The 12,106-nt window shown below is 34.4% G+C and overlaps 1 protein-coding gene across 1 annotated transcript in view; it reads right to left on the reverse strand.

Moving 5' to 3' along the window:
- LOC106111026 (diacylglycerol kinase eta-like) overlaps nucleotides 1-12,106 on the reverse strand; it is a 39,481-nt gene that overhangs the window by 194 nt on the left and 27,181 nt on the right. The window contains exons 3-4 of the mRNA XM_013292992.1: nucleotides 5,433-5,513; nucleotides 4-97 (exon numbers count right to left, since the gene is read on the reverse strand). Of these exons, the coding sequence (XP_013148446.1) occupies nucleotides 4-97; nucleotides 5,433-5,513 (175 nt within the window). The remainder of the gene's footprint in view (nucleotides 1-3; nucleotides 98-5,432; nucleotides 5,514-12,106) is intronic.

A 12,106-nucleotide genomic window follows, 5' to 3' on the forward strand; every position in this document is an offset into this window, starting at 1 on the left:
CGCCGCGGTGCAACGCCCCGCGTAGTGCCCCAGCCCACGCCTCCATGTCGCCGCGGCTCTCCGCACACAGCACCACGCTGCGTCGCGCTGTTATCACCTAGAATAAACTATCATTAGACAAGCTGTCGGCTCAGAGGTTAAGCACTTGGTTTATAATCAGCAAGTTAAACTTAAGGTAGTCTTAGTTCTTTAGTGGAGGCAAACATGCTAACAAATCATAGATAATTAAAGAATCATAATGAGGACTGTCATCACCATCAATTTCCTAATGCAGCGTCTATGACACGTATTTGATATTTCCGATACATTTCTATGCATGATCATATAAAATCGTTTTAAAACATTCAACGTACCATACAATTTAAAAACGTTATGTCCAAGTTTAAAGCAAAGTAGTTGGGTAGCTATTTAAATCTACTGTATTTGTCAAAAGTAACTTTTGACTGAACGGAGAAGTTTAATACAGTGTGATACTTAATTAAAAGATGTTAAATTGAAAATAAGTTTTGTTAAGAATAACAATAAGGCCGAAGCTGTTCAAGTTGGAGATAGCAATTTAAGTTAGTCCAAGTTTACCCTTGCAGAACAGCACTGGTTACGAACAGAGACTGCTATGGAGTGGGCAATTCGAATTTATTTTCGCCGTATAAAATGCCGTTCGTAACTTTTTTTATTATTTTTTTTACAAGTGGCAACTATTAATAAACATAGATAATTTATTTAACCTTAATTTTTTAACCTCTTAAATATTTCACACTACGGTATTATGTATACATCATAAGTACTGTTAACCAAAGATAAGAAACGCTATGCTTTTAACGAACTAAAAAACCTTAAAGACTTTAAGTACATATCAACCGTATATAATAACTCAGTATCCCGGAAACAGCTCACGTAGCTTTGACAAAAAAGTCCCCAAAATGGCGGAGATAAAAGGTTTTACATTAAGTAGGGAATGGTCCCGGCGAGGCTGTGATCGCAGTGTAATGTGCCCTTTATTGAAATAAAAGCATTACTTTGAGATAGGCCTTAAAAGACCGCGCGAAAGCAAAGGTTAGTCGTGTCGTAAAAACCAACGTGTGTATAACGCTCATCGAATAGATACCAAAATTTTGTTTTAAAATATGGAACTTTTATCTATACTATTATAATAAAGCGTAAACATACACTTCTTTGTTGTCTAAAATGTCAATTACTGCATATTTTTGAATAAGTATTTTTTTAATAAAAAGCCCTCCGCTTACGTCACGCTTTAGGCTATATGTTTTCATGTCACTAAACTTAGAGGGTAAATATTTTGACACATGTAAACAACAAATAAAATTTTCATAATTTTATGCGGATGAAGTCGCACGGGGACAGCTAGTAATTAAATACAAGTCACAAGTTAGTTATAGGTTACATTAGTTTACGTGACTTTTGAAAAATTAAAAGGACCTCTTTAACCTTGTAGCGATTATATAACGCGTTTATCGCAACGTATTTCATACACGCAAATTAGATAACATACGTTCCAAATTCAAATATATACCCGTATTTCTTATAACTTGTAGCTTTTACTGATAAGCTTTGAATTTGCTTACTTGTCATTTCACGTATGAAATATACGGCACGGTTCCTGAATAAATAAAACGAGTGTACATCTTAACGAGGGTGCCAGTAAGTCCGGGGCGCAATTGCCGCGTCCCCGCCTTTAATGTTTTGTAAACATACTTTATACGTTCCAGCAAAGAGTTTTCAACATTATGCTGAGATTTCGACATTATATTCCGTTTATTTTGCAATTCGTATGTAAACGGATACCATGTTTACTTAATTTTTGTTTATAACGTCAGCATTACTGACTGGAGAAATAGCTGTAAAAGAACATTGTTTTCTTTTTTGTTTTTAAAAGTTTATATAAAAAGATTTAAACTTTATTCATTTTATGTGAAGGGGTGACAATAATGTCTGTTAATCTCTGTTTTATCTAATAGTAGAGAAATGTTCCTTTCAAATACGTATTTTCCGAGAGCCAGCCTCGGCTGTCAGTTACAATTTATTTCATGTTAATGTAACTTGGATGAATATTCGAATATGCATTTCAATTTGAATTCTAAAATGTATGCAGACCTAAATATTGGCTGTATTCCAAAAATAATACAGAAATCACAAACATAGAAATAATATTAAAATTGAAAACTGGCAACGTTACTGCGGTTCCTCTGGTTTTGCGGATGTCCATGTTCGAAGCTAACTTTTGTCATATAAAACTCAGATAGTAAATGCTGAATAATGTTTATAAGAAGAAAAACAATGTTTTTATACGAGCATTAACTAGTACACTCGAACGCATAAATATTTACCGGCCGTTAAAATCTATTAAGCGTATACTACAGCCCAAAAATACGTTTTAACCGAGTCCAGAGTAATTGAAAGCATTAAAAATTACTGCGACATTTAGGCTCCCGCTTCGAAGTACTTTTGCCAAACTGCCCGTTACTATAAACCTTTATTTACTTTTTAAATTTGTGCTTTTCTCAAGGGGACTAGAAAGAGTAAACTAAAAATAGATTGGATTCAATATCTGGGGTATCAAACACTTCACCTCACTCGAATTTTATTACTATAGTCAATTGTTTTTTAAAGGATCCGATTTTATGATACACATGCCAGTAAAGTGGAGTAGCAGGTTCCAAACCATATGTGCATCGTGCAAGTTACTGGTACTCTACGTATACACAAGCGAATAAAGTGTTCACGATACCGTACGAGATGAGACGTTAAGGTTCAACCCCCCCTTTATCCTATAATCTCATATTTTTATTTATAATCTCAAGCCTATGTATCAGTCGTAGAATCGTATCCGACCTCATTGCTGGCACGTGTCAGGAGCATACATGCTGCTATTCTGGCAACTGGTAAATGAATTTCCGCTAAGTAATAATTAAAATAACGATTACACTATTTTAAAAGGGAAACATTAGCAGCAAAGAATATGTCTTAAAACAATGTAAGAAAACTACATGGTAATATTTCCTATACGTTGCGAAATGACGGAAACTTCTCGGAACAAATGATGTAAGTCTCGGGTTTTACGAAATAATTGTTTGTGTTCCCGTATTTTACACAGTTTGCGCATATTCTGTATGTGAAGTAATTTACAATGAGTGTTTCCCGTTGGACCGATTGAATCTGAACAATCGATCCAACAGGAAAAACTCATAAGGCATTAATCGATCGGTCAATCGATCCAACGGGAAACACCTCTAATAATACTAGACTTTTGCTGGAGTTAAAATGTTTTATATTCCTGCCAAAGATGATTAATCATCTGTTTTAAATATTTTTTACCATTATCAATACACAAGCATTATATTCAGACTAGTTTTTTTATCAGATACTAGCTATTCCCGTGCGACTTCATCCGCATAAAATTATGAAAATTTGATTTATTGTTTATATGTGTCAAATCAATTGTAAATGTCAAAATGACATGACGATGACAGACCATGGCAACCTTGCTTCCTTGATGTTGGCAGCAACTTATGGTCTCTTTCCCACATTAGGGTTTTTATCCAATTTATTTACCAACTAAGTTTAATACCATGAAAATATATAGCCTAAAGCGTGACGTAAGTATAGGGCTTTTTATTATAGAAAGATTTATTCAAAAAATTGCTGTAATTGCTGACATCTTAGGCAACAAAGAAGTGTGTGTTTACACTTTATTATAATAGTATAGATATTCTTTTACTCTTTCAACCAAAACATTTACCACACCTTCAGTGTTAAGTTAATACATGCTTCAAGTAAATGTAATTCCATTTGTGACTGTCAGCATGTAATAAGAGAGTTAATACCGACATCTGTCGACGTCTGCATGATTTCAGTCGCACAATAGCTTATTGTGCAGCAAGAGTATTCAAGCTGAGAATCCAATATGGCGGCTTAGAGTGGCCTGTATATGTGCGGTACATTATAAAAGATTCATTCAAGTGTAACTAATAGTATAGAATCTTGTAAATGTACGTACTTTGTAACATTTCTTTCAAAGTGTCAATAGAAGTATAATACAGGCTTGAAGTGCCTTATAAGGGATGGAAAGGGTCGGAAACTTTCTGTTTCCCCTCCTTGGTGGATGAATAGATGGTAAAGCATCTTTGCAGATGTCTATGGACAGCGGTCGTTTCGCTATTTCAGCGAACGCACGTCGCCGCTTGCTCATTTGCTCCCTTATTTTAAAACTATTTTTTTTTTTCAAAACACGCGATTTTGTTCCGCGTTTTGGTTGCTCTTAGTATCACCATTTCTTAGAGTCAAATTCGATCGAGGACTAAAAAATGTCTAAAAAATCCAACACTATACAATCTTACTAATCTTACTAATATTATAAATGCGAAAGTTTAGGTGGATGGATGGATGTTTGTTAGAGTTGGTAGCCTAAACGGCTAAACGGATCTCGATGAAATTTTGCATAGAGGATAGTCTGGAAGAACACGAGAACAGTTTTGTTTTTTTATTATTTCCCCTCGGACGGAGTCGCGGGCGAAAGCTAGTAATAAACATAAATTTGTATAGTGATCCATAGCTTTTGATAAGTAAAAATTAAAATTCTTATTCCTAAGCCAAAGACAGTTAAGAAATATTTTTTTAATCTCTTTGTACTAAGCTCTACTTTTCATCTGAAGTATTTTGATATTTGATACAATCCGGGCAAGCTTTAGTTCCGATATGACCATCAAAGAGGCGTTCATCCCAGGTATGTTGGTAATACATTTCTAGATTACCGGTGCTATGTTTTATGAACCTCTTAAAGCTGAACAATCCTCAGCGACGTGTGACGGATGAGGGCAGGGGGTGGTGAGCGATCGCAGCGCCATCTTTATTGCGCGACCTACTTGCCTCACACAGGGTCTATCACGTATTGAGGTCACGTTAATTATATCTGTAATGCTATCATCGTATCATCGGCTACGATTAATTTTGGAGACAGTATCATGCTGTGACAATTTTTGGCGTAATTATAATTATTTACGTTGTAAATGAAAATTTAAAAGATAGGGTATATTTATTTAAATAATAGCTTTCGCTCGCGACTCCGTCCGCGTGGAATTAAAAAAAAGCCTATGTGATCTTCCAGACTATCCTCTACGTCTATGCCAAATTTCACCAAAATCTATTCAGCCGTTCAGGCTCATCCATCTAAACTTTTGCATTTATAATATTACTAGCCATCGCTCGAGACTCCATTCGCGTGAAATTAAAAAAAATAATAAAGTAGGTAGTCTATGTATTTATCCAGGTCATCCTCTACATCTATGCCAAATTTTATCGAGATCTGTTCACCCGTTTAGGCTACAAACACTAACAAACTTCTATCAATCTAAACTTTCACATTTATAATATTAGTATGAAGTGTGATGGAGTTATCTGTTCGTTAAATTTCTCACTTGGAAGCTATGGTTGGCGTTGTTAATGCTGCACTCCGCGAAAGTGGCGTCCTCCAGCTCGAACTCGTCCCACAGTTGACTCTGCAACAACAAAGTAACTATAGTTAGTCTACCGTTCCACCGTTACGTTGAGTCAAACGTTTGTATTTCTTTTACCAAGGTGAAAAAAGACAAACCTTAGATGTTACATTTTGATAAGTAATAAAACAAGGTTTTTTAAAACGCATATTAGGCATTGCCTACTACTCGTATTAGATGACAATCGCAAGACCTGATCAAGTGTAAGTCGAATACCTACATCAAAAAGGAGTGTTAAAGCCACCCGAAGTCGTTGAATGAAAAAAATTAAACCCGCCTTCATTTAAAAAGTATCTTTTTAAGCTATCTTAAATATACATTCACGTGCTCTCAGTATTTCACATAAAAATATACAATACGAAGTTGTGACGTCACAAGCACACATGAGGTGGCTCGCCGTAGTCCCATATGAATAATGCACGATCCCCGAGGCGCTCTTCACTGTCACAACGATGTACAACGAGGGAGTAATGGAAGTGGCACGCTTTAATAATAAAACGAATAATTTTATTTGAACAAGTCTCGATGGCAATTACTTTCGTTATAAAAACTTTATTAGTGGAAACGACATGAGTATAAGTGATGAATAATGTTCTTTTTTTTTAAATAAATGGCGCTTGTAATTTATTTAAGAAGTGATAACTATAATTTTCTCAACAACCAATGGGTTTTTAAATTTCTTATGTCAATAGCTTAATAAATTAACATACAACTTTGTCTACATTTAATGCGAAAGAGGTAAGAGAAACTTTAAACCTAGATGTCCTATCTAGTACCTAAACTAGAGTAGGTACATCTATGTATATTCGCCCGATATTGCTCCTCAATACAGCATAACAATGGGAGCAGGTACGATAAATACACAGCAGTATGATTATTGAATTTTTGTAAGATAGATTTAAAATATTTGGCAATGAATTTATTTAGATAAATGATTTTTCTTGGCTTAAATTCTGAACAGACTAATTTTGGCTAAACCTAGTCTATACCTTTATGATCATAATGAAAACAGTAAACTCGTATTTTTGTATGTTTTAAAGTAACTGAAAAACTAATGGGCCAATTTAAAAAATAAATTCACCATTAAAAAGCTTCGTTGTCGTTAGGTGACATGATCAAAAGGGTATGATGACTGAGATGACGTATGAAAGAATTATTTGGAGGACGAAAACCTGTTGTGCCGACCCTACAGGAATAGGATAAGGAAAATGATGATGATGTTATCAATGAGTAGTGTAGGCTTTGTTTTTTTATTTTTTTTTATTTCACGCGGGCTAAGACGCGAGCATTTTTTTACTACTACGTATAATATATAGTTATTTGTAATATAGTAGCTGTTAACTATACAACAATAAAACAAAGAGCCCGACTCAATGCCAACTGTGCAATAGTTTTGTAAACATTTACACAAAACAACCAATAAACGTGTTAGCTAAAATTAATGAGGTTTGTAAACATGTACGGTATGTATTGTTTGTTGTTGTTGCCCTCAGTTTCATAGCTTATTTGTGGTAGTTATGAACGTGCCCAAGACGTCAGCACTCCGCATTCTAAATAAACTATAATACGTCTTGTGAACATTTTCAGCAACTAATTAAAACTATTGAGCATGGAAAATGTATGTATACTCGTGCACAAAAGACTTAACTTTAGTTCAAGTTGGTTAAATGTAAACATTATTATTAATATCATAATATATAATTCATCTGACGAAATTCAGAAATATGACAACTCGAGGTTGCTTTCAAATCTCATTGATAATATTTGCTTTTAGCTTTCATGCTATTATAGCTATTCCAGGAGTCAACTAAATAACAATTTAAATACCAATAATTTAGTTTTAAACGCCATTAATTATTCAAAATAGCTCCACATTGTTGTTTAACAATATAAAATAGTATAAAAACACCGTTGTTTTACGTTGATGTGGTTAACTTTATGTTGTTAAGGCGCGTTTACATGATACGGGATGCTACGAACGTACAACCACAGTTTGCGCATTCGCGCATGTATTTGTATTTCATTGTTGCCGGATCCGACTGACGGACACAATACGCCGATTCCGTGCGCGTTCAATCATATATTCACACACCGTGTAAACCCGCCTTTACGCTCTATTTTCACAGCTGGCTGACCACAGCAATAAACGTGTCCCGCCGGCGAGCAGATGTCGGGATTCGCGGAACTAGACTGCAACGTGTTGTACATTTTGTTCGGAGCCTGGGATAATAATGCGAATATTAAAATATAAACAAGAATCAATAAGAATTTTAGTGATGTTAGTTTTACAAGGTTTTGGTAAATACTTTAAACTCTTACTTAACACGATAAACTATCTTTGGACTAGTGAGCAACGTATATTTCAATATTTTGTACATTACAGGTAGGGTTGTAACAGAACTCCGTGTCCGCAACCGCAAGTGCGAAACTTCCGCAAGTAATGATAACTCTGCATCAGCTTCCGTTATTTCTTATGCGGAGTTATAACGGAGGTCAATTTACGTCTTTAACGCGAATGGGTTGATTAGGTATCGTTTATGCCCGCGCGGGCTTAATAAGTCAACTAACTATAATTGTACATTATATTGGCATAATAAAGTCCATTACTATGTACTAGATTCATGTATAATGCAAGGTTTAAGCTATTTTTGGGCAATCTTGCAATTTTCACAACCCTTTTCTGACCTTTGCCGATTCTCATTACATTTTCAAAAGCCCAGTAAAGGTTCAACCCTTTTCAAATAATTACTGCAATATGTACTTGAAAATGTTTCTCTCTACACATAAAAGAGTAAATATATGAATAGAAATAAAGGTCTAAAGAATTTGGCTGTTTTATTCGCTAGGTTATGTTTAATGCTTGACTACAAAGATCTGACCAATGAAATATTTCATTATTAAATTATTAATAAACGACTGACAATGACGTTTCAGTACACGTTTGAAAATTAATTCCCCGAATACTCGCAAATCACAAGGGAAATTCATTAATTATTTTCGGTTTTCCTTTGCGAGCGAATTTCATGAAAAACGTCGCCTTTTGTTGTCTATTTAATCTAATATTAAAGCTCTGTGAAAATAAAACATTTTAATATAATAATAATTTGTATTGTCATCGTTTCCTTTGAATATTTAGTATACAAAGAATGTAATTAGATAACTAACCAAAAAACACAAAATTAATATACTTTAAGTTAAATACTTAAACAGCAAATTGTACAATTCTAACCTTAAAACTTCAACATGCTTCTTTGATATCAATTTACTTTTGTATTTCAGGAAAAAAATATTATCGACATATACATTGTAGAGCGCCATCTAGTGTAAACATAATAATCTTTCACACAAAACATTGAATATTTTTTATTACCTACTAGCTGTTCCAGTGCGGCTACATCCGCATGAAATGTCAAAATTCAAATGCACAAATGACAATCTTGCTTTTTTGATGTTGGCAGCAACTTATGGTCTCTTTCCCACATTAGGATTTTTATCCAAAATATTTACCTCCTAAGTTTAATGGCATGAAAATATATAGCCAAAAGCATGACGTGAGTGTAGGGCTTTTTATTAAAAAAAGAACTATTCAAAAATATGCTATAATTGCTGACAACTTAGGCAACAAAGAGGTGTGTGTTTACGCTTTATGATAATAGTATAGATAGATAAAAAAGTTTTACAAGACTTTGGATTTTTGTAAAAACATTTCTATAAATAAAAACATGGCGACGTTCCAGTACGCTTAGAATGCGCTTTCTCCCACTTTAAAAAATGAAAATATAAAAGCTGGAGAAGGGAGAGTACAATGGTGTGATACGGCAACGTCTCGCCGGAAGAGGTCGCTACTAACAATGCCAACTAATTTCCAGCCACAGTCGGTTTCTGGGTCACATCCAAGCTATAGTTACATCACCATTCTCATAGCCTACACTAAATATAAAAACAAAAATACTGCGGAAAAAGATTTAAATATAACGCTTGATAAGTCATCGTTTATAATTCCATATCGCTTATTAACAGTACTAATATTACACATGCGAAAATGTAGGCTGAAGGGATCTCGATGAAATTTGGCATAGATGTAGAGAATAGTCTGGGAGACCACATAGGCTACTTGCTTTTGTTTTTTTATTCCGCGCCGACGGAGTCGCGGGCGAAAGCTAGTATTTTATAAAGACTATCAGTTAATACGACTGAAAATCATTGATTTCTAAAGACGGATATTTGTGGTCAATAATATTACTAGTTCCGTAGACTAGTGTCAGTCTTAATACATTTGACTTTGGACAACTGTAGTTAAAAACATTAACTTAGCCGTATAAAAATTTAAAGGCATTTCTTCTAAGAAGGTTGAATAAATATTTTTATAACTATGCTTCAAAATGTACGGACGTTTAATTACGAAGGTCTTTTATCTTAAATAATTTCACGTCTCTCAGAAAATTACGTTGAAAAGAATAAAAGAACTGTCGCGAACATTCGCAAGCGTTTGCTTTTAAAAAGATTCCATTATTTCATAAAACAAGCTACTTCATTGTTTTTATATTAATCGTCGAGTGTACTGTGGTTAGAGTTTTTAAATTCTCAGTATATTTAAGGTAGAAGACTAAAGCCTTATTATGCCAACCTTTTTAGATATAAATAAAAAGGAAAAATAAACATTTAAATTTGACAAAATTCGCAGTTGTTTGTAAAAGTAATTAGATACCTACGTTTCGTAAGACACAAATAAGAACCAAGAAGGAATGACGTACAGATAATATTAACTAGCTTCTTAAAAAAATATCACGTGACATCGAGTCAAGTATATAAAAGGTTCATTTCAACATAGTCCGTAAACGAGTGTGTGAGGCGTCGGCATTCAGGCCGCGTCTCAAAGGTTACACGGAGTAGTAGCCTTGGCAATGGTAGGATAGCCTTGAAGAGGCTCGAGCAAGCCTATAAGTAAGCACAAGTTAAAAGAGTAAGCGGATCGTGGAATTCATCGAATAAACTGATGTATCTGATATAAATAATTCTCATTTTTTCCTTTTCAAATTCAGACAACAGATGTCGCTACTGGACATGACTTACATAAATCAGACAGCCCTGGTCTGTTCATTATATTGAAACTCTTTGAATGTAGAACCCATCCTATTTACATTTAGATTTTAATAAACATGGACTTGTATAAAACGAAATAATTCCAACAAAAAGTTGGCAGTCATGAATAAGCGAATAATTTTCATACACTAGTATAAGCATATGTAAAAGGAAATTATAAATGTAAATTGCGTTTCGCTGCTCTATAGACCCTTGCTTACGCCGAAACCTTGTGGCATCTTTATTGTGAAAGGAGCTATGCTGAAATTTCCTGAGGGAAATTATTTCGTAGCGAGGCTCATAGGGTGAAAGCGAGAGTCGTATAATATTTGCTCGAACTGTGAGCGACGTCGCATTCCTTTTTAGGTGATATTTGCTTTGGCACAGAAAATGGAATATACTGTAAATGAAAGTTAACAACGCAAACATTTTATAATTAATTTAGTACCAATTTACCTCTTAAACAAAAATCATTCTTTACGTGCCTTGTTACATTTATTGTCTAAAAATAAAAAAGCTACAAACAAAGCATAACAAGCTTTCAAATGTAAGCTTTTAAAGTTTAATTGCGTTATAAAACTGAAATCTAAGTCGTGACCTGAATACTTTAATTACTGTAATCTCAGAAAATGTAAGTTATGTTATGTTATGTTACATTTTCTGAGTTACGTGGGCAAATATACACGTAAGGTTCTTAGAATAAAACAAGCTTTTATAAATACGGGTTTCACTGACAACCGCTTGACGTCTAAAAATAGACCAGCAAGGTTATATAAATCCAAAGAGTTATTTGCATGGTTTAAAATAAAACTACACCTAACTTTTGTGAACCTTACAATATTGACTGTCAAAGAGACAATCTCATAGCCTCATAAATTTATCCTTAAACTAAACGAGTTAGACAAAAATTAAGTCTATCGCCCATTAGATGACATCGTAAACGGCTCGCTCTCGTAAAGTCCAGTTTATAAGCTATCACCACAGCCGCGTATCGATACAGACACGACGTCGATGCTAGAGATGACGAAATAGTTCCACAAACTTACGTGGCCTGGTAAGAGACGTTGTGATCACGTATCGTGTTGTCATAAAACATATAAAACCACAAGGAACTTTTTGGACATTTCCACATTGATTGCGGTAGTAAGCTTATAGTTTTAATTGTGCCCAACGGGTCAGAAAAGTTCGTCAGTCTATGAACTGTTACACTTTGATCACTCCATTTTGATGGCGCTGCGATCGAATTAGACAACGACAGCTGGCCCATAGAGCACAAACATCCTTGTTTGTGACACGTTTTATAGCGGCGTGATGCTATAGGAACAAACACAACACTACATTACACTCGATGATTTGTTTATTATTTACTAGACAGTATAAGAATTTTTATATTGTATACGATAAAAAAACACAGACTAATTGCTAACATCCTTATTTAGGGAAGTCGGCTAAAAAGGTAAACAGATGAGGTAAAAATTGAATTGCAACTAAACACGTATATTGTAGTCATGGAA

This window comes from Papilio polytes, unplaced genomic scaffold (assembly GCF_000836215.1).
Source record: "Papilio polytes unplaced genomic scaffold, Ppol_1.0 DF824180.1, whole genome shotgun sequence".
NCBI classification, from domain to species: Eukaryota; Metazoa; Arthropoda; class Insecta; order Lepidoptera; family Papilionidae; genus Papilio; species Papilio polytes.